At 38.1% G+C, this 26,867-nt stretch overlaps 1 protein-coding gene across 50 annotated transcripts; it reads left to right on the top strand.

The window, feature by feature from the left end:
- The first annotated feature begins 2,436 nt into the window (after positions 1–2,436).
- Positions 2,437–25,934, top strand: LOC18440378 (uncharacterized). 50 transcript variants are annotated; one of them, XM_088873874.1, is made up of 11 exons: positions 2,437–2,660; positions 3,813–3,951; positions 4,168–4,351; positions 4,546–4,724; positions 4,887–5,576; positions 16,825–17,094; positions 23,241–24,191; positions 24,398–24,798; positions 25,001–25,102; positions 25,221–25,373; positions 25,573–25,934. In XM_088873874.1, exons 7-11 carry the CDS (start codon positions 23,273–23,275, stop codon positions 25,720–25,722), a joined length of 1,725 nt encoding a protein of 574 aa, XP_088730000.1. In that variant the 5' UTR covers positions 2,437–2,660; positions 3,813–3,951; positions 4,168–4,351; positions 4,546–4,724; positions 4,887–5,576; positions 16,825–17,094; positions 23,241–23,272; the 3' UTR covers positions 25,723–25,934. The 50 variants fall into 50 exon arrangements, with proteins under 50 accessions (XP_088730000.1, XP_088730002.1, XP_088730012.1 ...); XM_088873876.1 differs by having other exon boundaries at positions 4,546–4,728; XM_088873886.1 differs by lacking the exon at positions 3,813–3,951.
- Positions 25,935–26,867: the final 933 nt, after the last annotated feature.

The raw sequence follows: 26,867 nt of genomic DNA, 5'->3' as shown, positions 1-26,867 counted from the left end.
TTGAGGTGGATTCGTTGTCCAATCTCTAATAAGAGGGATTTACTGAATAGATTGTTTAAGGCAACTGTATTATCAAAATTTGATATGAAATTGACATATATAAATAGCTGAAAAGGATAAATATAAAATTGCTTTTACTGTACCATTTGGGCATTATGAATAGAATGTCATGCCATTTGGACTAAAAAATGCCCCATATGAATCTCAGAACATTATGAACGAAATATTGAATCCATAAACTACTTTTACAATTGTTTATGTTGATGGTGTACTTGTATGCTCTGAATCAATAGAACAACATTGGAAACATTTGTTTATTTTTCATAAAATAATTATGCAGGTAGGATTGGTAGTTTTTGCCAGAAAGATTAAATTATTTCATAATAACATTAGATTTTTGGGACACAACATCTTCCAAGGAACTATAACTCTTATTGATAGGGTTCTGCAATTTGTTGACAAATATCCTGATGAAATAAAAGAAAAAAATCAGTTGCAAAGATTTTTGGGGTCCCTAAATTATATTGCGGATTATTATAAAAATCTGGCGGTTAATTGTAAACCCCTTTTTCAAAGACTTCGAAAAAATCTGTCAGATTGGGGGGAGCAGCATACTCTCGCAATTAGACATATTAAAGCAAAAGCCAAACAACTTATATATATATATATATATATATATATATATATATATATATATATATATATATATATATATAGAAAAACACTACGTAACTCCTATCGGCGAAAATGAACAGTGATTTCATCTACCCCCATCAGTGTTCAAAGTTCATCGTGCGGTCACGATTATCCGGTAGTGTTTTATTTTTCATTTTTTTGCTTCAAATTAGAATGACCTGAAATTTGGAAATGTATTCATCAAAAATAGGGGAATCTTCGAAAAATATAAAAAAACAATTTTACATGAAAAAAATATTTCAGGGGTATTTTGATCAATTTATTTTCACGGATAATTTTTTTTTATATTTTTATTAGATGCGCCTCAGTAAGATATACATACCCTCCAAATTTCAGGGCATTCCGATTTATAGAAATAAAATGAAAAATAAAACACTACCAGAAAATCGTGACTGCGCGATGAAACTTGGACGGTAATGAAGGTTGGTGAAATAATAATTCATTTTCGCCTATAGGCGTTAGGAAGACTTTTCCATATATATATATATATATATATATATATATATATATATATATATATATATATATATAGGAAAAAACTAAGATTAGTCCACTTGCTCATATGAACATATGAGCCCAACAGCCCAGATTGAATCTGGGCCAATTTGATGATCACGGATGTCTGGTAGTACTTGAATTTTATTTATTTTTCTACAAATTCAAATCACTTAAAATTTTAGGTGTGTGTTACCTAATAAAAATATAAAAAAATTTATTCACAAAAAATAAAATGACGAAAATACATTTTTTTTTATATTTTTATTGGGGGTGCCTTGATGAGAAGAACACACACCTAAAATTTCAAGTAATTTGGATTTGTAGAAAAATAAATAAAATTCAAGTGCTCCTGGACATCCGTGATCGTCAAATTGGCCCAGATTCAATCTGAACCGTTGGACTCATATGTTCATATGAGCTAGTAGGCTAATTCCAGCTTTTTCTTATATATATATATATATATATATATATATATATATATATATATATATATATATATATATATATATATATATATAACTGGGGCTCCCAAAGAGAAATGCATACCTCAGCCTCTGGTCAATGCGTAGGGCTCCCTACTATTCTACCACTTTAAGTCACGTTATCATGGAAAATTATTTCATGCAGGCTGAATTGCATTTCTACATATGCGGTTCAAAAAATGTAAAGTATCATTCTTAAAGATAGACCCAAGTAGGTATTCTATCTAAAAACAAATGGAAACTAATGGTCCATACATTTTCTTACTAGAATTGTTATTTTTAGTTTTTAAAATTTATTTATTTATTTTATATTCACGATCTTTATGTTAGAGATTACATGTCTTTAAAAATTAAGTCTCAAAATCTATCTCAAAAATAGATTTATTAAAAAGCCCACATTTCTACGTATTTCGACATATCATACCATCATTTATATTAATATGTTTATCTATTATTTTTATTTTTTAGAACTCTACATGACGACGATCATATAGCTGTATTACAAAGCACTTCTCGTGGGAAAAAGTCTAAGGCGAAGAATAATTATAATTTTTTGACAAGGAGCCTTCTCTCTCTCTCACGCCCGGGGATATCCCACTCCCCAACGAAACACGTTATCCGGACAAACGACATGAAATACATATTCGACACGTTTCGTGTTTCTGATTGGAACACTTGTCAATTTCTCCCAATGATTATCATAAATTAATAACAGGAGCCCTCTGTGTTTAAATGGCGTTCGCTGCTGCGTTTAAACAACGTGAGATACAAGTTCGGTTTCTGGAGAGCACGATACAGAGAGCGAGAGAGACACTCGGGCCTTCTGTAGCCTCGGTAGAATTGATCAGAGGAGAGCATCAAACCCTAGTTTCTAGGAAACCCTAATTCTGCACTCTGAACCTAGTTTTGATTGCGATTTTTTGGCATCTAAAACGGTAAGGCCACACCCTTTGTGGTCTCCACATCTAAATCATCCATTTCAAGGTGAGCCCTCCTGTTTCGTTTTTCGGCTTTTGTAGTTATGCATGAAGATCTGTTTGTCTTCCTGATGTTTTTCTTACATGTAATTGGCTGTGCTTTCTATTCATTGCTGGGTTTCGATCATCTGTTTTCTTTGTTACATGATTGTTTTCTTTATTGTTAATAGTTATTATTGTTGCTGTTTTTTTTATTGTTGTTATTAATAATAATAATAATAATTATTCTTTGTTTGATTGTTGCAGTATAAATGGGTCATATGTTACAGAATTAGGGTTTGATATTGGATGAGTTAACTGTTTGAATTGTGTTTATATCCTTCTGACAGTTTTTGATGATGGCATGGTCGGTACATGCATATATGTTCTTATTGTCCAATTAAGAAGGAAACTTGAAAACAATCCAATTGTAATATCTATTTAGAAATTTGTCCTTTTAATGATCCCTTGTGTTGTAGGCGATAGTGATTCTAATGGCCTTTGGATATTGGGGACTTAGTTTTAGCATATTGTTGATGGTCTTAAGAGACAGTCTCCTTTTTAGATGAAAGGGGATGCTGCGGCTGCTGCTGCTTCTTCTTGAATAGTGTCTATTTTAAGTGAACATTCCATTGTTTCTGGACCTGCCAATCTGTTTGGTACAGACCCATGTATTTCCTTCGGTGTAAGATTTGCAGGCTAAGTGTTATGGCACTGGCAAGTTTGGTTTTGTTGCCTCATAACTCGTCCAATGTTTGTTGCTTTCAATAACTTAGGATTGCCAACGAAGAATAGAGAAAAAAATAAAGATAATATTTATGCCTCTTGAAATAAACATTCTTGGATATTTTAGATATTCCCCAAATTTTGAAGAATTTGGATGTCGGTTAGTAATATATTAGCGTGGTCCTTGTTTTGATATTTGGGAAGTGAGAATTGAAATTCTTCTCAAGGTCATAATATGGGGATGACCGTGGCATGTCTAGTTGTCACCTATACTTAGTTTCATTCATTGGGATTTCTGTTTGGTGAAGATAATATACTTAGATTCTCCTAAATGTCTTAGTGACTGTATCATCTGCTGGATTTAGTCAATCCGACTCGAGCCAGTCTTCAAATTCAGTAATCTTATCTTCTTCATGCTAGTGATTAGATGTAGTTGGTTCTGATGAATATGCAGGATTTGTTGGTACTTGGTGGCAATATTTTATTGTCATGCTTGCATTCTGGAGCCCTTGTTTCTTTGAGATCCAATACCAAACCCTAATTTGTCTGGTGTTATGAAGGTTGCTAGTTTGTTTGGGTGTTCTCATGATCAGGTAATTGAGGTTGGTATTGTACGACTTCTCTCTCCTTTATTTCCCCTTTCTTACTTCTTGATAAGGGTGATATGTTTAGACTTCTCTCTAATTTCAGCATCTAGAATCCTTTTCTAATTATACCTGTTTATTAAGACTAAGGTAGAGATTTAAGGTTTCTCTATCAAGGCAGACATAACCGCTGCAAAATCTTCCTCACTAGCATTATTGTTGCAGGACTTATTTTGCTTCTCATGTCACAGTTTTGTGCCTGGACAACTCAAGAGTTTTACTTGCCGACATCTGTGGGTTTTGGTTGCATGGTACTCTGGCAACCACCATCCTGCCTTCTACACTCTTATTTATTTGATGGTGCTTGTATTCATAAGCGGCCATAGGGATAGCTATTTCTAGAAGATAGGTTGGTTAATTTTCATTTGGCCTATCTACAGATTATAGAAGGTGTCGTGGACATTATGATGGCCTTTGTTGGCCATGGTTGAAAGTGCCTCTATGCGAGATAGCTTGAGCTATCTCAGTTTCTTGAAACTTCAGTTAATTAGAAAATTTCTTTGGATATTGAGCTCAATGTGTAATGGGTGGATTCAATTGCAGCTTGCAGAATCTTGTTGGTATGGAGTGTTGCAATTGTGCAGCTGTATTCTTGAATTGCAGCAGTATCTGAACTAGCGTTGTTACTGGTTTTGGGGCATCAAGATTGGCTATTTGGAGTCTGGTACTCAATGAGGAGATGGGAATGAGGGTGTGACTATCGATTATCATCGTATTCTGATGCAAGTACATCACCTTTTCCAGTCATCATACTAATACAAAATAAGCTTCTGTTGCCTTGTATGATTGCTTGATGGGTATAGTCCTGGATGTTGCTTTGCCTAGATCTTTTGCTGGGCTCACACTTTCTTGCTAAGAAAATTGAATTTCTTTATGGATTGCAGGCCATGTTCTATATTAGTTTCAACATGTTCTGCTTTTTGACAGTGGGGAATGTCACTGGTCAGAAATGTGCATGATGTTTTGGGTGACAAGATGGAGTTTGATTCATCCTCTGATGGTGTACTAGTACTTACATCATAGGATTTATTTTCTGCCATTTGGATGCGCTGACCGACTGGTTCAGTATATGCGGGATACTGGGCTAACTACCCATGTTGCTGGGGATTCAGGTGGAACGAGCATTTCATAGGATCTTAAAGATAATTAGAGTGATCTGGAGCATAATGCGACATAGAGGTAATCATTTGTTGCTCAAACGACAAAGGCAAAAACAAAAGATTGATGACAAATGGATCTTCCCTACTCCCTGGACATTAAACCATTCAAGACAGTCGTTCGTGCTTCGATTCGAGGATAAGTTGTCTCAGGCAAGGTTTGCTATGAGAAAAGTACACTTATTTCATCTCTTCTGCTCCTGTTAATTCCAAAAATTGGAGTCATGAAGGAATACTGAAAGGCTTTTCACTTCTTGGGGAATTTACCTTCGTGTGCTGTGGTTGCGGGATGGAGCTTCTCATTCTTTTTTAGAAGTCCACCAAAATTTTGAACAATACTTTTTGAGTTTTGAGCTGCGTTGGTGCTGGCTCGTCTTTCTGCATATAATAGGGTTTCTTGGAAATCCGAGAAGCAAGGTGAATCATTTGGCAACTCTTTGTGACCTCATATGAGAGAAGCTTATCATTTGTCGATACATGTTGTGCCTCCTGTATATGGTATAGAGTTTGACAGATGTAATACTAGAGGGCTTTGTTGTATGAAAACTTCAAATTGCCTTCATATGTGTCTGGTTTTCATTATAGGGAGATTTGGTGCTCAAATTTTGAGGGACTTTTGAGACCTCCCTGTTTTGAATGTAGCCTTGTGTTTGGAGATAAACATTATCATGTATGGATCTACACTATTGCTATCAAATTAATCAAATAAATCCTTTCATTATATATGAGCCTTTTCTGCTCCGTGGGATTTCATATTGCAGGTGGGGAAGAAAGCTGATCTCTCTTTCCTAATGATATTTTGACAAGTGGTTTGCAGGTTCTTTTGATTTCATCATTTGTTGTAATTATGTAGATTGCAATATTGAGGCTCATATGTTACTAGTTGATGCACAAGATGTGATGCTATAAGCATATTCACTCTTCACGCCACGAGCATGAACTCACTAACTTGCAGGACTACTTCCATTTTATTTACTGCATTCTCATTGCATTACAGAAGGAAGCTTGCTAATCATGTTTTTCCCTACATCCCATAATGTTAAGGCAAAGTAGAACCTCAGTGAAGTTAAGGCAAACTAGAACCTCAGTGAAGGATGTTATGTTGCATTGTAGATCAATTTCCATTGTTGAAATGTGCAAAAATATGCATAGCTACTAGTATTGTTACTTAAATGATAATAAAGCTAGCTAGTTATATATCCCACAAAACCTTGCTGCTGTGTATTTAGGCCATGAGGAAATATGCTCCTAAACTTTTGGATTAGTTGTGTGACATAGGCATCTATGGTTTATCTTTTTTGGATTGGGGTGTTGGGTGGAAGGGTTAGGGTTGTGTGTGTGTGTGTGACGACAATGGCCAATGGGGGCATTTGGTACGATCAGACAGTTAGCATGAGAATGGTTATCAGTCAGACCAGTCAAATATACAAAATCATAAAATACAGATAACTTGATGAAAATAAAGAACCTGATAAAATATAGAAAAATTGCAAGAATTTCACAAAAATTGTTTTGAAAAATAAGGAAATTATAAAATCATAAATGCATGAGATTAGAAGCCAACAGTACAAACTACAAAATTGTAAAAATGTCACATGGAGGACTGCACCAACGCACTTTTTCACAAGTCATAACCGGTTAAACATTGTATTTGTGAATTTTGAAGGGCATTAAGCAAGTAAATTAGTAAAATGAATTCCATGTTCATTCAAATTACAAAGCTCCACAACTGCACTTATAAATTGTGTCCCTCTCTCTCTTTGACAGCCACAAATCATAAACACATAAAGCAAAAAAAAAAATCCAATTTTAGATTGTTACATAATTGATTAAATAACATGTAAATGCTAAAACACAGGAAAACAAGTCTTATGTGATGTTAATCTTGACTGCCTTCTTCATCATCATCACTATGACCTCCATCACCTTCATCATTGATATTGCCTCTAGTGAAACCCTTAAAATCCTAATTGCCACCACCTATGAGAAAGATTTTGTATTTACTTTTATATTACTAACATACCATATGAACCTAGGAGCCTTGAGTTAACCAAAATTCCAAAGCAAGCACTTAAAGCTTAATACCTGTCAAAAACGTTACCTCCTAGTAGGGCTTCCATCTCCATCCAGTTATGTGGAATGTCTTCCATGCCTTTGAGAGGCTACTCTTGCCTGATGACCGATTCTCCATTTCCTCAGGGTCAATTGGGTCTGAGCAGGTCAATTGGGTTTGAGCATGTGGTTTTCGAATGGTCTTACATTCCTCAATATTTTACTACTTCAGAAATTAGGCGAGCGAACCTACAATATCCCCTCTAAGAGTTTCGTCTTTTTTGTTTTGGGGGGGGGTTTGGGGGAAGGGCTTGGGGTTGGGGTGGGGGGGTGATGTAGTCCTGGTAACCTACCAAGGCTGAGTAACTCCGTGACTCTGAGTTGAGCTCGCCAAGTTTTTACACCAGTTTGCAGTTTGCACCATTCAGCTGACATTGAACAACATAGAAAACAATGTTCGAGATCGTAATTTGTATTGAACTCCAATAAATAGACACTCTAAAATCAATTTACAAATTAATACATGCAATAATGGAACTTTGAAGACAGAGGATAAATTGAATTACCTGGATATCATCGCAAGTTTTCACTGTCATCTCTGACAAAATCTCCTTGAATTTTCTCATACATGCTCATCCCCGTCCCATTCCTCACTTTCATATGTCTATCAAGACAGAACATCTCAATCATGGTATGCAAGCCTTTTGAAATCTCTAGATTGGAGAAAAATGTCACTTTGTTGTATATCAAAACTTTTGGGTTGAGCCAATAAGTGCTGCATGTATGAGCGATGGAACTGCATGTCCCATTTCTTATCAATATATTATCTCCCTATATTGCCTGTACTTGGACTTCTTGTACTTAGAAGTTGCAGTAATAGCCTCCTTTACCTATCCATTGCTTCAAAAATATGACCCATGGCAAGCTTAGTATAAAAGTCGGCAATACTAAATACATTCACCAAATGCTTTGTGACTGTGATCACATTGGCAACTATGGTGCCAAATTTGAATCATGATATGGGCAAGCCTTTTGAAATCTCTAGATGGGTGGAACATGTTAATTTTTTGCAAAAACGTTTTGGATTAAGCGAATAAGCAGCTCTATGTGTGGGGCGATACAACTATTATGCCATCTCTTATCAATAAATTCTGAATAATGCCAATACTTAATTCTTAATAACTTCAGCAAGGGTTCAATCCTCATACTTCACCTGGTTAAAGGCTCTGTGACTCTAATCACATTGGCAACTGCAGTCTAAAATTGGCTACCAAAGATTGAGTCTGCCATACCCCTCCCACTACTCTTTCTTACCCATATAAAATCCACCCAAACACTTGAGTTGACCATGGCCCCCAAGACATCCTTCTGCTGCAATATGCTTTGCAAAGTAACGAAATTGGTTAGGAACCTCGTAGTTTTTGGCCGCACTAGCTTCTTTCCATCGAGCTTCCTCACTAGATAGAGTACAAATGAATGATTCTTGATAAATTTGTAATGCTTCTTGCTGTAAAACCTCTGCAACATCCTCCCTTTCTTTATGTCCTTGAGCATCACCAAGTCAAGAAATAGCAGGGTTGTGATCTTTAACCCTCCATACTAGGTTTTGTTTATGTAGTAGGAAGAACCCCTTCTAAGACAAATTAAATTGTTGCTATAGAGCAATGTTTCTTTAACTCATGTTTTGTGGGAAAATTGAACCACTATAATTATATTTACCTTAGCAAAGTCTTTTGCATTTGTTAAAAGAATATAAAATTTTGAATGTGAAGGACTACGAGGACCTCAAGCACATGTTCTCCAAATATGAAGATTTGAAGCAATTGTGGATGTCTGAGAGTGTTAGAAGTATTACTATGATGCAGTGATTTAAAAAGCGGCTAACTAGTGCCTAGGTGGCCGCCTAGGCTGGCCAGGGGAGCCTGGGCACTGCGGCCATTCTGGGTGGTGGGTGGGTGCCCACCTAGGGGTGAAAATGTCCCATGTAGAGGGGCATTCTTGGTTGTTTCCCCCCTTAAATAAGAGGTGGGGGGGGGGGGGGGGGGGGGGTGTTATGTTCTTGTGTAACCTAAACCCGTTTGCTTTCTTTTGGAGTGATTTTTTTTTTTGAAAAGAGCACTTTTTTATATTTATGTGAGATTGATTGGGTATTTCAAAGTTTAAACAAATGTATCCAAACATCATCCTTTTGGTTTGGAATTGATTTTGTGGAATTTTGAAATTGTTAAGAACGCCTTTAGGAAGCATTTGAAATTGGAAAACATCTCAAACTTCTAAGTATTGAAGATTGAGCAAAAAGGTTAGTTAAGAATCTTAATATTTGCGATTTTATTTGTTATTTCAATGTCTTGTTTGGGTTCTTCTACAGGTGTTGATCCCAATGTTTTAAAAACGGTCCGCTCGGCGCTTAGGCGGCCTGGACCAAAATATCGCATGCCTAGACCCAGGCGGCCCACACGGGCACCTTGGCGGGCGCCCAGGCGGGTGCCCAGGGACGTGGGCTTTTTTTTATATATATATATATATATATTTTTATTTTTTTTCAATTATCCAAAAGGGAAAAAGACCCCCCAAAAATGTTTAAATAGGTTATGGGGATTATTTCAACCCCTAAAATTAGAAAAACAATTCCATAAACCCTTAATGTCTTAGCTATACCTATTTCAGGCCGTTTCGGTGTGATTCGGAAGCTTCGACTAAAGCAAAAAATTGTATTTTTTAATATTTATTGTTTTTGAATTTTTTATTTGTAAAGTTTTTATTATTTCAATATATTTTTATATACAAGTATGTACTTTATCTATATCACAGTTTTTTAAAGATTCTGAATTCTTCCTCCAAATCGGCTGAAGCACCTAATTGCTTTGTTTTTCCTACCAAACTGAAGAAGGCTCCGAAGTGAATTTGACAACACTGGATGGAGGTGTGGAATGTAGATAAGGCAACCCATGGAATACAAGGGTATAAATTATTGAGAGGCGGTTTCATTGCTAGCTAAGATCCCTCCACGGACGAATTGGTACTTCGTTTTTCCTACCAAACTGAAGAAGGCTCCGAAGTGAATCTGACAACACTAGATGGAGGTGTTGATAAGGCAACCCATCGAAGACGAGAGTATAAATTATTGAGAGGGGGGTTCATTGCTAGCTAAGATCTGTCCATGGATGGATTGGTACTTGGAATTAAGAGCAGACAAAAATTTTGCAACTCTAAATTCTTCTAGTTGCTTCTTCAGTTGCTCCATATCATTTGATAAGGGCGGGTACTTGTTTAACCCTTCCTATATGCCTTAGAGTGTGCTGTGATATTCTTTATGACTTTTGTCACCTTGATGTAAAAGGACTATACTCTCTTAGGGGCCGTTTGGATACCTGAAAATATATTGTCCGTAAAATATATTACTGGCGTAATACATTACTGAGTAATACATTACCTGTAAATGAATTGTCACTTGGGTAGTATTTAGATGCAAATTGGGAAATACATTTCTAGTCTTTGGCTCTCTCTCTAAAAAATATGAGAAATGCATTACCAACCAAATATGAAAAATATGGCTATGTTTGGCTAACATCATTAGACTTTGCTTTCAACATGATAAGTCATTGGAATAATATGATTGGAATAACATGATTTTATTGTGATAAGCCTTATTTTTATTTATTTTTTATAGAAGTCTTTCAAATGTCTCTCTCTATATAATTTTAAATAAGCAATAAATTTATGATACCAAAATCAAAATCTTTATGGTATAAATTAAAAAATGGGAAGAAGTTTGATTAGTAAACTAGAAGGTTTGGTAATTGCAGTATAAAATTTTGAAGCATTGGAGGAGACTAAAGATGTATCTTATTTACTAATCACTTATGAGGATTATGTTGTGTGAAATTTTTTATTATGATTGTGTTGTGTAATTTCTCATCGATTATCAATTATGATTTTTATTATTTTTATTTTTATATGAGCTGAGCCCTTCAAATGAGGGCTACAACCCAAATTGGGGATAGAGGGATGTAGAAATTTTTTAATTACGAATACTTCTACTCGTATTCAAATCAATTTAGATTTCCCCTACTTTCATTTACCCATTATTAAAAATTTTTGTTTTCATATGAGAGTAAGATGAGGGCTACAATTCAAATTGGAGGGATGTAGAACTTTTTTTGTTTTTATATGAGAGTTAGATGAGGGCTACAATTCAAATTGGAGGGATGTAGAACTTTTTTTGTTTTTATATGAGAGTTAGATGAGGGTTACAATCCAAATTGGGGGATAGAGAGATGTAGAAATTTTTTTATTATGATTTCAATAGAAAATTGTTCATCATTAAGTTCGTGTTGTATACCTGTTCAAATCAATTTAGATTACCCTTTTCATATCCCTAATTTCACTTTCTACTTATCTTAATAATTTTACAATACAACAATAAAATATAGACTAGGGAAATATTTTTTCTATTTACCTTAATAATTATACAATACAGTATAAACTAGGGAAATATTTTTTTTAAACAGGATGGGGCAGAGAGACGCACGCGAAAGATTTCCAAAGATTACCCGTCAAACGCGTAATAGATTTTTTACCCATCAAACGCGTAATAGATTTTTTACCCATCAAACGCGTAATAGTTTTTTTACCCGTCAAACGCGTAATAGATTTTTTACCCGTCAAACGTGTAATAGATTTTTTACCCCTCACCGCGCGTAATGGATTTCATGATTTTTCGGAAAATCTCGGGTAATCTCGCATAATCTCTTTCCATTTCCTTATTATTAAAGTGTATCCAAACAGATTTCCTTATTACTGTACCCAAACAGTGGAAATATCATGTCCTTATTATTAAAGTGTACCCAAACCAAACAGTGGAAATGTCATATCCTTACTATTAAAGTGTACCCAAACAGTGGAAATGTCATATTTCTGCTTTCCTTGTAATCTATTATCACGTAATAGATTTTCAAGTATCCAAACGGCCCCTTAAAGTCGATGAACTTGAGAGATATTTTTATCAAAAGATAACATCGCATGAATAGTAGCCCAAACTTCCTTAGCAGTATCAAGAAACACAATATTAGCCCCACATATGGTTTCCATTCGTAATTTCGTAGTTTTCCCTAAGCCATTCTTTATATCCACTATCTGATTCTTTTGGGCTATTTTTAGTAGAAAACTTAATCTTATCCTTGACAACAAGAGACACTTTTATAGACTGAGCCCATAGAAATAATTTGACCCATTTAAGACAGAAGAAATAGTTGTTACTCAGAAACCCACAAACAAAGATTTCCCGACTAGAACTCCTGCATGAAGCTCTATAGGCTTCCTATAGCTTCAGCCAGAATTCCTACTTGAATCTCCATAGGCTTGTGAACTGAACAGGCAGGAGTTTGGGAAAGCCTTTCAGTTTTCTCACTCGAGATATCCCAATTGAACTCGATCCTTCGATCAGGTTACATGCATTTGAAACTTCTAACTAAAGTATGTATATGGGTATGATGCTTGTTTGCATCGATTCTTTAGGATCCTTAACTTAAAAAAAAAGGCCATTTGTCCTTCGATAAGAACATCTATGACAACTTATTAAGATTTGCAACCAAGAGAACCCTGTAGCTATAGCATGTCACGAATAGCTGTATTGAATTAAGAGTATCTTGAGGGTACACGTACGGTTTCATACAATTACAAGGGAAGCACCATCACCTCAAAAGTCCATGCAGTTCATTCTTATTAAGTTCGTTTTGGATTACATATTTCTAATTAACTTTACAACCTCCATTTGTTTAAATTGTTGGTAGCTCTGTGAGATGGATTCCCAGCCACTGGACAAAATGCAAAATGCTTATGAAAATGCGTATAGGCCAAGGTCTTTAATTATGTTCTCTAATGCATTAGTGCACCTGCTTTTAGCCAGATGTTGCTAGAAAGTTATATTTGGTCTACTACACAGCAATTATTCGACAAATGGAATCATCTTGCCAAATATAAGGCCAATATAAAGTTATTCTAGAATTAGTCATATCTAAATTTACCCATTAATGCACCTTCTTTTAGCAGAGATATTGGCAAACTTATATTTGGTCCATTACCCAGCAGTCATCTTGCATCTTCCTTCCTAATGTGAAGTATTCATAGGAGCCAAAGAACAAATATTCTAAGTTAAGATTCCACAATGGCTTACTTTGCTTACTTCGTACAGATTCCATATCACTAACTCATTTCACAGGGATATGTAGTTGGGCAAAATTTCAATCAATTTCAGCAATAACAGTAGTATCATATTTTCTGGATTTTTCGAAACATAATCTGTCTCGAGCATCTGATTGCAATTATTGCTTCAAGCTGATCTAATGGTTCCCTTCGTACTTCTCATCTTTTTTCAACTTAGAATTTCAAGTTTTTATCTTTCCCTGATTAGTAATTTCAAATTTCTATCAAAATTTTGGGTAATGTAAATAGAGTTTTGAGACTAATTGATATAGAACGGGATCTGGAACAGAGTAATTGAGGATTGGTTATGAGCACCTACGTTTTTCCATCTATGAAGTCTAGAAATTGAGCAGTTTTTTACTAACAAATAGGCTATTGAAGATTTATGCTAATCCATCTTCACAGAAACAGAAAGCTAAGGACTGTCATTGATTTATGCTAATTCAAATGGTGTCTTTTCTCAAATTCTGATTGACCAAATGGCAAAAGTTTAAATTATGTTTCGCTGTTTAGGGGTGTTTGAAATTTTTCATTTGAATTGCAGTGTGTTATTGTGTAGTGCGTTGGCGGTGGTGGTGATAGTGCATTATTGGGTTTAGTGGTAGTGGTACGGCGGTAGTGGATGTGGTGGCAGGTCACAGTGGCGGTGGTTAGGCAGTGGCGTTAGCAAAGGTGGAGTAGTGGTGGTAGCTAGGTGACAGTGGTAGGCATCGAGGTGGTGTAGTGGTAGTGGTGGAGCAGGTTGTGTTGGTTGTAGAGGTGGGATGTGTGTGTGTGTGTGTGAGAGAGAGAGAGAGAGAGAGAGAGAGAGAGAGTTTTTTTGCTAAACATCTTGAGAGTAGTTTTGCAAAAAACTTAATTTGGGGTTCCAGTAGTATTTCAAATTGAAATTTGATAAGCAATCGCCCCTTGAGGTCACATTGCAGGTAACAAATTTCAAATTGGCCTACGGTGCAAGTTGGCCTAGAAATCCAACGGGGTGCTAATTGGTAAAGAACAGGCAGTTCAGAACAGGGTAATCGAAGTTGTGTGATTTTGATATGCGGTTGCTTAATTCTTTTCCGTCTCAAAAGTCTGCAAATTGAGCTTCAATTGACTAAAGGACAAACAAAAGCTCATCCTTTGTTGGCCTTTATTTGGGTTAAATGTTGGTGCAGAATATGTTCTTTTATTCAGTTCACCTTTTTCCATATTTATATTTGAGCAACTTTTTTTGAATGCTATTCATATTTAAGTAATTCAAACTACTATTTAATTGCTTGTTGACTTTATGATTATTATCCTTCCAAAAGCTACTAAATCCTGACTAAAAAGGTGGTAGATAGAGTAACCTGATTTTTTCTTGAACTCTCTTGATTGATTCTGAAAGTCTTTTAAACTCATAACTCATGACTAAAAAGAAGGCAGATTGAGGATATTTATCCTGATTTATCTCGGGAAAGTTAATTGGTGTGGCTGGATCATCAGTTGAGAAACTGTGGTGCCTCCTCATTTTTCATACATTAGCAAAAAAAAATTGCAATTTGCAAATCCATCCTCTTGACCCCTGAGATCAATATCCTATGAAAGAATGGATTTAGGGCCCTAAAAGTGCTCCTTAAATGTCACCTCAACGTGCAATCTGAATCATCAATTTCATTGGAGTCCTTGATCAGTTGACATTTGAACTGTTTAGGAACTCCAAATCCATTTTTCTAGGGCAGAAATGGTTTTGGAGGGGCTTAGAAGGGTTTTGGGTCCTCAGTTATCAAAAAGATGAATTTTGAAAAAGGGGGACAAACATAATGTTTGCATGTGGGACAGCTACCCTTATCTTGAACTCTTGTAATTGATTCTGAATGAGTTATAAAGTTATGCAAATTGGTTAACCAAAAACAATTCATCTCCTTGCTTAAGATGTTTCTACGTCTCAAACTCTTTAAAGTACAACATTCTGAGAAAGTAGAATGCCTGTTCAGAGAGAGAATTTCAAACCAAGGAATGTCTAGTTGTAGAGATATAATTTAATGCACTGATTTAGAGAATATGGTGGGGATCTTTTATCATATGCTATTTCTAGTTCCATTTTTGGATCTTTTCTCATATGCTGCATCTAATCTTATTTTTGGAGGAGAATATCCCTGGCCTTTCTGAACCATTTGATTTATCCTTTTGTGGGCTAAAAGGATTTTTTTGGTTATTTTTATAACTGCCCCTTAAAATTCTGAGACGGATTTGGTAGAAAATTGGCTTACTCACATAATCAATAATTTTAATTGACTGAATTCCCAAGATTGTTGATGCCTTTTGCTTTAGAGACTGAAGGAACTGTAGAGTAATTCATTCCTTAAAAATTTCCTACAATAACATAAAATCCTTTGTAGCTTTAAATGTTTCATGATCAAGTGCCCCCAAATATTTGAAGGAAATTGATGGAGAACCACTGACGCTAAGGGTGCCTATGTAGTTTTTGAACACAACATTGTTATTGACCTCTTTCATCATTAGTTTTAAATATTCTGATCAGCATGGAGTGTGGAGACCTAAGGAAGTCATCATATTTGATCCAACATGATCATTAACTTTCTGCAAATTCTAAGGATTTTAAGGAACCCACTGTGTTTGATCCAAGAACATCATTGATAAGTTGTTCTGTTTGTAATTTCCTTGTTTTCATCTAGCTTTTCCCTTCTGTTTCGATATTCTCAAAATTATTATTTCTTGTTTGATCGAAGTGGATGAATGAGAAACTTCAAATTTCTATGATCACTCATTATCAAGTTAACCAGGCATTGCATCTGTTCAAGCACACTTTCTAAATTTTGCCTGTAAACCTGCTTCTCAAGAAAGGAATTGTCTCAGCATAAAGTTTATCCATCTTGGGACTTTTGTTCATTTCTTTTCAGCATTTTCCTTCCAAAAGATTCAATATCCCAATTTCTCAATTTGTCTCACTATTTTTTGTTCTTGAAGGAAAGCATAAACAGATAATGGATGCACTGGGTCCAAATGAACAAACAGGGATTTTCAGACCTTTTTTGTTCTAGTTGTTTATACCAAATTTCTTATGGGACAACTGCATAAAGAGTTATTTTTGAGGCTTGTTTTCCCCATACAACCAGATTATGATCTAAGACTACATGATGGAGCACTCCCAGTGATTGTGAAGTGAAATTAATTTACAGGGAGGATGTCCAACAAAGAGAAGCTTACATCATGTAGTATCATTCCTCACAACCTGCATTTCTGTAACAAGCTTTGTCATATATGAACTCCAACAAAGAGAAGCTTACTTTGTGTTGTCTGATTCCTCACTCTTTGAAGCTGATACACAGGGGCAAGCTTTGTCAAAATGAGAATATTTTACAATATGTTTGGGATTATTTCGGTATGCCAGCTTCTAATCTCTTGTCTTTTTGCTGATTCATAGGTTTTCATTTTGTCTGGGCACTACAGAAGCCCTTCATTGGTGCTTTTGGGCTTACAATCGGTTCATTTCATTGCTTGTAGTATTTACGCTCAATAATTTTGAAGAGAGCCAGATAGGATTTTGCATATAGAAATTACTTGGTTACAGGGTGCCTACACTGAAGTGATCCACCCAACATACCTTCAGTTTTCTTATATACTCACCATGTCTCTGTTCGAGCTAGTCTTTTTCAATTGGCGTATTTTTGGACTACCATATATCAGGCTTCGGGTATGTGAAGAAGACTTACATGTAATACAATGTAATACAAAGTAATGTTAGTGAAATATAAATAAATAAAGGGAATATAAAGTCATGCATTCTTATATGTTTTATGTACCTATTTATGTGTTCAATACACAGACACATCTCATACACACTGCATAAGCTTTGATGTATATTTATCACTAATACTTGCATCTTTATAGTGTCCTGGATTTCAGGAATTGCTGAGTTATTTCGCCCTCCCTGTACCTGTTCCGTTGTCTATATCTGTATCAATGTATATTTGGTAAAAAAAACTTAATATCGAATAACAAGACATAACTTGAGCTATTTTGTTGCTTTCCTCGCGGGACTGTTTCCGTAACATTGTGAGTACTGCAAATATACTTTGATTGTGTTATATCCATATGTGATTATTATGGATCCTTATGGTAAATCTTGTCATTCCTTGTAAATTATATTAAAAAAATTATCACTACGTCTTGACTGTTGATTTTAGATTCAAGGAGTTTGGCTAGGCATGGCATAGCCAAATGGAGCTCGCTTTCAATTTTGGCTTATTTTTAGCTTTTTGATGATTTTCTAGCGAACTAGCACTTTTAGACTATTTTTGCTTTCTGTTTTATGGTCATGATTCACATCAGTGGTTGACAATTGGCGGCTGACTTGGATTCACCCTAGTCGGCTTAGACCCTAGGGGTACTCTTGTCCCAAAATAGGGAAACATCCGATTGTCCAAAAGCATGTGGTTCTCGTGACAGTGAATCACCTCGTCTTGCTTGCTTCATTGTAGGGACTTTGGTGCCTAAGTTTGGTTCTTATCATGACTCTACAATGTCATTTTTCTTAATTTTTTAGTGGACTTTAAAGCTATAGAAATCTCATTGTGAATGTATAGATAATTCCATACGCACACACGCACTCACACAAAGGGTGCTCCTTATACCTATAGTAATATATCAGGTCATTCTCAGAACAACGCTCCCAATTTAGGGAGCTTTAGACATGGGTTGATCCCAAGCTCATGCTTCAGCTTTACCTCCTGCTCTAATGACTATGCTCTTGACACTCTCTTCATGTGACAGGGAAACTTGCATTTATCATGAAAATTTCTAGAGTTGGATCAGTGGGTGCCACATGGGAAGAACCTTCCCTAGGCTATACTTGGTAGTATGTCAGGAAGTTAGTTGGGGAAGCGTGATAAGAATTGATAGCCAAGAATTGTGAATGCCAAAGTCCTGGTGAAATCTTAAGGATGATGAGACCATAGATTTTGTTGACTTGCAGAAATCCTGAAGTCAATCTACATCCCATTGCAGGGCATAGATAGATTGATCTGGGTGCCAATTTTGAGGTATTTTTTCAGCATCATCTTTCTATAGTTCGATTTACAATTTTTCCCTAAGCCCTCACCCTTGATCTTTCCTTCCACTTTGCTGTGCTTATCTTCTGCATCTGGTATATGTCTTGTATGGCATCCAAACTCATAAGGGCCTCATGTATATGACATATCCCTGTTTGAAGACATTTTTCAGCACCTTGGTTCCTGATGCGGAATAAAAAGAGAAGCCGGTCAATAAAGCCTTGACATACAGTGGAATTCTCGACAGTCTCAGAATTGCCCCAGAACGAGTCAGAATGTTCTTACGCACTTCAAAAGGCCACCTGCCAAGTTTGTCGCAATCCAACGTGTCTAAGGCAGTGCAGACAAAGAAACAATTTTGAAAAATCAGCCTCTAACACCCTGAAACGGACTTTGTAACTAGAGCTCTATTTTCGGTGCGTTAAATTGCTGTGGGACCACTGCTATTGGATCTGGCACGGTCGAAAACCCCCATGGGTCAAGTTTTAGCTTAACCAATCACTCCAGGACAAAGTTATGGGTAAAATACCAAAAAGGGGTAGGCTGCACAGTATCCCTATGGCCTCTTTGCACCAAATCACCATTAAAGGTGATTGTTTTTACAGTCTCGGGCAGTAATTTTCGGGGGCCATATCTCATTCGTCCCGAGTAGGATCGCGCTCAAATTTGAGAGCTTGTTCGTCTCGTCAAGACGAGCGTTTTGATATGTGGCACGCCCCGTGACAATGCCCGAGCAGGGAGTAAAGCTAAAGAGAAGTTGCTGATCCGTGAAGAAAGTTGCAGGAAAATCAGCAGCGACACGCCTCGCTCGAGTGGCCAAATCACGACGTTCGGGTATCGAATTGATGCGAGACCAATTCCATCACGTGCGTAAGGTCTAGGGCTATCTCCAGTCCGAACCCTGTACAAGATGAACGGTCGGATTTCGCGCACAAAGGCAATAAAGTGACTGTCAATTCCAGCATCGGAATTTCAGATTCCGATCAAAACTCCAAAGTTGCCAAATCCTCGTCCGGGCACGAAATCGAGCTGCTTTTGTTGTCACGCGATCGTGACGGTATGCTTAGTGTGATCCAGCAAAGAAATCATAAAGAAACATCAAGAAATAAGCGCACTATAAATCCGAAGTTTTCAAGATTCATCCAAATTTTAAGTCATGATCGTAGCCTAAAAACACGATCCATGACTCGAAGTTGGTATCAAATCGATCGCCATGCCGAGCCCTACAAGTCGATCAAACGGGCACCAGAGCAACTTCAGATCATTTATGGACGATCACGTATGTTCTAAGGCAGCAGCAGGGACTGTCTTGGAATTCGACGAATTGTTAGGCACGGGCAAAACAGTCATTTTGCACCCATTTTTAGAATTTCTTTTAATTCAAAATAATTGTAATCATCAATTGAGATAGTTTTTGGGCATCCACCCATTTTTGGGCCCAATTCTATAAATACATGCTAAAGCTAATTGTAAAGGGTCCTCTGGGCTCTTCCCTGATTCCCCCTCAGACTGTCAATTGATCTATAAAGTTCGCGTTTTTGTTTTGAGTTCGTGGGTGCGTCTTGGAGAGAGAAGAAAAGCGTCGGTACCCTTCGGTAAGGTAATTTTCTCTCTCCTCTTGTCTCTCTTTCTCTCTCTCTTCCTCTCGTCTCTATCTTCTCTTCTTTTTTTCTCTCTTTGGTTCCTCTCTCCTTTCTTTCTTCTTCTTTTCTCGACTGCTCCGTCTTCTTCTCTGTGGCACAACCGTGCATGTCATCTTCTTCCTTCTCTTTCTCTAACCCACACAACGATGGCAGCGCTGTGTTCCATTCTCTCCCTTTCTTCTTCTCGATCTTTCTCTCTGTTTGTCTCTGATCGAATGTGCATGGTGATGGTAGCGCCATGCACGAACCTCTCTCTCTATCCTCTTCTCTATCTCTCTCACACGATGATGGCAACGCCGTGTGTGCTCCCTTCTCTCTCTATTTTCTCTATCTCACACACACGGCGATGGCAACACCGTGTGTGTTTTCTTCTCTTTCTCTTCTTCTCTATCTTACATACACGACGTTGGCAACACCGTGCGCGTTTTTTTCTATCTCTTCTTCTCTATCTCACACACACGACGATGGCAATGCCATGTGCATTTTCTTCTCTATCTCGCACACACGGCGATGGCAACACCGTGTGCGTTTTCTTCCCTCTCTTCTTCTCTATCTCATATGCACGGTGATGGCAACGCCGTGTGTGTTCCCTTCTCTCTCTATTTCTCTATCTCACACACACGACGATGGTAGTGCCGTGTGCGTTTTCGTCTCTCTTCTTTTCTATCTCATACACACGGCGATGGCCCCATCATGTGCGTTTTCTTCTCTCTTCTTTTCTATCTCGCACACACGGCGATGGCAACGCCGTGTGCATTTTCTTCTCTCTTCTTCTTCCTCTTCTCCTTCTTTCCTTATTCTCTCTCTACTCTATCTTTCTCTCAGTCAGAACATGCACGGCGATGGCAACCCCGTGCACGAATCTCTCTTTCTGTTTTCTTCTCTCTCTGACACCCATGTGCACGAATCTCTCTTTCTGTTTTCTTCTCTCTCTGACACCCACGTGCACGAATCTCTCTTTCTGTTTTCTTCTCTCTTTGACACCTACGGCAGTGGCAGCGTCATGCGTACCTCTTTCATCTCCTCTTTCCTTATTCTTCTTCTCTCTTTCTTAATCTCTTTCTCTCGCTTTCCTTCTTTCTCCTTCGGCTCTTTCCCAATTTCTCTCCTCACTTTCCTTTGCCATCTCTTCCTTTCTTCTCTCTCTACTTTCTTTTCGTCTTCCTCTTTTCCCCCCTCCTTGCCTTCCTTGCCTTTACTCTGATTTCTTTTCTCTCTCCTCTTCAGTCATGCACGGCGATGCTCATCGCCGGGTATGACGTTCTCAGTCTTCCTTTATCTTTTAGAAATATGCGCAGTGATCTGGGCCTTAACCCGAGTGGCAAGCAGGGCCTCTGTTCAAATTTCCCCTTTCCCATGTTGTGCACGACGATCCTTATCGCCGCGCATAACACTTCTTTCTCATTCTTGTCTCTTCTTCTATCATGGACGGCTGAAGTCCATCGCCATCCATGTTCTTTCTCTCGCGTCTTCTCTCTATCATGGACGACGGAAGTCCATCGTCGTTCATGTTCTCATTCTCTCTTCTTCTCTCTCTCTGCTTTTTTTATCCCTTATCTCCCTCTTTCTTCTTATTCTTCCTCTCTCATTTGACCAAGGGACAAGTCTAGCATTCTCACGGTAGTCTCGTCGTTGAGCAGTATTGCCGTAGTGCCGGTCTGAGTCACCGTGCCCCTCTTGCTGCCACGTTGAACTAGCCGTTGTGTCAGGCTGGTTGGTGTTGGTGTTTTGTCGTCAAGTAGTATTGCCGCCGTGCCGGTCCACGTTATCGTGCCTATCTTGCGACCACGACAAGTCAATCATCATGCCAATCTAGCCACTGTGTTAGGCTAGTCACCCTGTCAAATGTCTCTTTCTTTTCTTCTTCTTCTCTCTCTTTCCTTCTCCCAATCCTCATCTCATCATTTCTTCTCTTTTCTCTTTTCAATGTTCACGCCTTGTGTACATTCAACCAAAGACAAGGTGGGGTCCTTTGGCCCACTTGTCTTATAAAATTAACCATGTTTGTGTAATTGCATAACCAAGAGAATACCGACCAAGGGAGGCGATTCCGAACCCGTTGTAGGACTGGGGGGCTTTTTTTGTGATCTAAGAGGGCACCCACGCGAGCCAGCCCGAGTTAGTCTCGAATCCACCTGAAATTCCTCTCTCATCGGTTGGTATACCTGCCCTCGCTCCTAAGCGAGGTTTCCGAGAGAGCGTTCTCAAAGTCCCGGGTTTCCCCTAAACCCGAGACGCGTGCCGTTAGATCATCCAGATCCGGAGGGCGAGATCGAGGCACCTAACCAATCCCCATGGATTCTATTGCCATCAATGTTCATAACCTTGAAGGCTGACATCAATCCTCACAACATTGAACCACACACACATTATCCAAATTATGATAAAGGTTTTGTGATAGCTATGTTGGACTTTCATGTTTTCACTCTTTAATCTCAGTTTATGGTGTCTGCAGTTCCATATGTCAGTTGTTGATTGATTGATACTGAGGAACTTTTGTGATGTTAAATTTTTTGGGCACTAAAGCACCTAATGGTATTTGATGTCGAATGCCAATATAATCCATTCCAGTGCATTAAAAGGCAGCTTGCCTCAAGGCACTTTGGTGTCAATCCTTTCCTCCTACATTTAGGTAGCTAGCTTGCCTTCCTCCTCAACCACCTCAGCCTAAGCTCACCCAAGGGCAGAGCATTCCTTAGGTGAAAGTTGTGGTCTCTCCGCATTTAAGAGAAGAGGGGGGGAAGGGGGGTGTGGGTGTGGGTGTGGGTGTGGGTGTGGGTGTGGGGGGGAGGAAAGGCTGTAAGGGGAATGTTCCCACCAAAGGCTCAGGACTTTTATTACTGAACATGTTCATTACTCGAGACTTTGCATTTGTTGGGAAAACGGTCATGTTTGATGGGTTTCTTTCGTATGATATCCTAAACAGGTTCATTACTCGAGACTTATGTTGAAACTTCAGATTGTATTTGAATCTTTTTTTTTTTTTTGAGTTGTTGCAAAAATATTTGTTTCCCATGAATGGTAGTAAGATATATAATCTATGAGATTCTTCTATCTCAACTTTTTGGGGTCAGTTCTACAGCACATGATTATCATTGTTTCTTTTCCATTTTATTCAAATGGTCGTCTTGGTCTTTTGGTTTCAGTTGCAAATTTGAAGACATAATCCTAGTGAAGCATGGGCCGCCACAGAAACTCACTGTACAATCCCCAATTATTGGATATGAACGTTGATCAAATCTGGAGCCATCCGCTTCCTGCTGAATCACACACATTACGGGGTGAAACTAACAATTTATCAAATGCCAACAACCATGTGGGAGACGCACCTTCCAGTCACATCAGGAATCCTTATTTAACAGGAAGCAACAGTTACTCTTGTGACCATGTGGCAGGCAGGGCCAGCCTCTCTGAAAATGCTTCTTTCTCTTCCTATGATGGGGAAGGGATGACTGGGTGCCGGTGGAATTACACCTCTGATTCAAACTTGTTATCAAGGACTGCTGATTATCCTCCCCTGACAAGCAGTCTGAATTCAGGAACACTGGTTTATAACACACCTTCATCCTCCAGTGCAAGCATTCCATATTGGCCCCAGCATTTTTCCTCCTCGGGTGACTACAGAGGTGTTGGTGTGGGAGAAGACTATTATGGGAACATGAACAGTAATACTTCAACTTGGTTCAATGGTAGAAATGTATGTAAAAGGAAGAGTTCATTCAGCTCTCTGGCGGCCTACGAAGAAGGGGGCAGAGGGTATTGCAGTAGTGGAAGTTCTTCTGGTCCACATATGAGGGAAGAACCAATTGTTGGGTCCAGGCGTGGTCCTTGGGGTTCTTCCACAGCTTCAGATTATTACAGAGGAAATAATCCCCTTTCAATTATTGATGGGGAAGGATTGTCTCAAAGGAATGTGAGAAGCCGTTCCCTTGTTCAACCAGAGGTGAGTATGTTGCGTTCATCTGGCCTCCACTTCCGTTCCGCTCCTGATCATTGGCTAGGGGATGGGGATGTCATTACTGCAAATTCTACTATGCAATTCAACTGGAACCATTCCACATCTGCTGTATACCATAGAAGGCGCATGTTGGCTTCAGGTTGGTCCATGTTTTAATTGATAGTGTGCATGCATATAACCTTATTAGGTGCTCCTTTTGGCTGGTTATTTGAGTTTTTCTTTGCAGAACTATTTTCTCCTCTTGCGTAGATGATTAGTTTCTGTGTTTCATTGCATAAATTGAACAGTAGGCGACCTCACTGTAGTTTAGTCACTGAAATGTTTTATCTTTTTTCATTTAACTAGAGAACAACCTGAGAAATCATGATGTGAATGGGTTCATAGGAGTTGGGACTTCCATCAGCATGAGTGGTTCTTCTTCTAGGGAGACAGTAGGATCTTCCATCATTCAATGTGGCATACCTCATCATTCTTCCCCCACGCCCAGGATTAGGGGCAGTGGTCCTTATTATGCTCAACAAGGAACCCCTTATCAGCCAATTGTTGCCAGTTTGATAAGCAATCATCATCGTTATCAACGTGCTCCAACGACTTCCAATGCTGCTGGTCTACTGGATTTGGGATCAGAAACCCATTATGCCTCCACTGGGTCTCTAGTAACTGGAAGGCACGTTGGCGAAAGGTTTGGTAATAATGGTAGCAGTTCTTTTGGGAGATCGCCAAGGCTTGAAAGGTTCTACTCTGAGGTGTGTAAACCCCCTCTCGTTTCTTGCTTGTACACTTTTTATTTTGGTAGCTAGTTTAGCTCTTTACATATAATTTGTTGCTGCCTTTCATTTGCTTTGTGAAAACTGTTCCATCCAAATTTTTGGTGTGAGTAGGAATGCTAGTCCAAGAAACATTGTGTCATCGATGTTCAAAGTTATGTTTATTTGTGTGCTTTGGCAGAGGAATATTGCATTGGGTCAACATTTGATGTTTTACAGTGCCAGTGATTTGTTTGATGAGCACAGTGATATGAGGCTGGATGTAGACAACATGAGTTATGAGGTACCTTGTTATTACTATGAGAGCACAATATTCTTAAACTGCTCCTATGAGTTTTTCCTGTTCTTTCCTGTTCTTTAACTTCTATATTGAAAACTGGTATATTCTTGGTGAATTGAAGGAATTGCTGGCGCTAGAGGAGCGTATTGGTGATGTGAATACTGGATTATCTGAAGATGTTATCTTCTTGAAGTGTTTAAAGGTTAGAACGTATACTGCTGAAAATATTTCCAAAGACAAGCAGTTGGAAGAAGGAAACTGCATAATATGCCAGGTGCATGAATCTAAGTTATCCACTCACCTTTTTCATTAGATTGAATTGTCCCATATTCTATGTAAAGATTGCACTTATTCTTTTGTTTTTGTCTTTGTCTTTGTGAGAGTGAAGAGAGAGAGATGCTTGTCCTGCATATAGCGTGTTTGGAGAGAGAGTGTGTTGGTTGCTGACTTGCACAAATGATACTATTGAATAGGAAGAGTACGAGGAGAAAGAGGAAGTTGGGACGTTGGACTGTGGGCACGAGTACCATATTTCCTGCATAAAGAAGTGGTTGGTTCAGAAGAATGTGTGCCCCGTCTGCAAAGCACCTGCTTTGGCTGATGGTGGTCACAGCAGCAGGTGATAGAGCTATTAGGTTATTGCTTGTGATTAGTTTCTGTGGTTGTTTGGTGGGAGAGCAAGATGATCATCCCATCTTCTCTATCATTTTATGTGCATACCAACATCTCCTGCTTGATTGTATTGGCTTTCTTTGCTGGATCATGATCATCTGAGAGGACTCATCCATAGACATTGTATACGCTGCTTCAGAAATTTGATTGCTCTTAGTTCAAACTCTCTTTCTCTCACTCTCTCTCTCCATTCCATTGAAGAGGCTAAAGATCCTCTGTAGTGGCATGTCGTCTGATACATTTCATCAAATGTAGATAAACACTGCTAAAATGTATATGAGCAAATGGAGTGTTATGGCTTTTATGGCAGACATATCAGATTGGAAAAAGACACTATATACCGTTAAGCATTGGACATTTCATGTCTCTCAGGCCATATAACCATATGATATCCAATCTACACTACACAACTCGAGCTTTGAATGGTGGTTGGTGGTTCCCCTATGGAGCACGGCATTCATTCCCTAGACAAATAGAGTTTACAATGACGCTTTTAACAGTCGTGACAGGCAAGTGAAGAGGCCTATTCTGGCCAATTCTAAATTATGATTTTTCATGTTTGTTATGCGGGATTGGTTGTGCTGTTCCATGATAATCCATGAAAGTGGCGGCTTCCATATTTTGTGGATCAGAGGGTTTTATAGTCCCCTCCTCCACAAGACGAATGCGCTTTTAAAGTAGATCTCTCTTTGCAATTATTGCACGACTGCTGGGAGGTCTTCATGGCAAATATGCTATGCCATTACCTTGCTGATCGTAGCTAGCAGAGGGTGAAATGGCTTTAAAAAGGGGATCTAAATACTGGTTTCTTACATACCATTGCAACTTCTCGCATTGCAACTTCGAGAAAGTGGCAAAATGATATATTAGGTATAGGTTTTGAAGGGATAAACGAGAATGATTAAAATGAATTTATTAGGCATTTCTAGAGGGTTTTCTCTAGTGAGTATAGGGAGTCCCTCTGAACAATCACCACAAGACAAGGTGAGTGAGTTGAAGGCACCAGTTAATTTGGTTAGAGGTTAAGTAAGTTGTCATTTCTTTTTTTGGTTTAAGTGTGAGTTGTCATTTCTTTGTCAAGTGATAATACACAATG

Source organism: Amborella trichopoda, chromosome 8 (assembly GCF_054954075.1).
Source record: "Amborella trichopoda isolate Santa Cruz 75 chromosome 8, AtrichopodaSantaCruz75HAP2 v2.0, whole genome shotgun sequence".
NCBI lineage: Eukaryota > Viridiplantae > Streptophyta > Magnoliopsida > Amborellales > Amborellaceae > Amborella > Amborella trichopoda.
The sequence above is the reverse complement of the archived record's forward strand: the minus strand, read 5'-3'. Positions and strand labels throughout refer to the sequence as shown.

Bases quoted from the DNA above. Each gene is read 5' to 3' on its own strand.
- LOC18440378 (XM_006850525.4), top strand. From the start codon at position 23,273: ATGGGCCGCCACAGAAACTCACTGTACAATCCCCAATTATTGGATATG. The intron at 24,192-24,397 runs GTTGGTCCATGT...TCATTTAACTAG, and splicing joins AAGGCGCATGTTGGCTTCAG to AGAACAACCTGAGAAATCAT. The intron at 25,374-25,572 runs GTGCATGAATCT...ACTATTGAATAG, and splicing joins GAAACTGCATAATATGCCAG to GAAGAGTACGAGGAGAAAGA.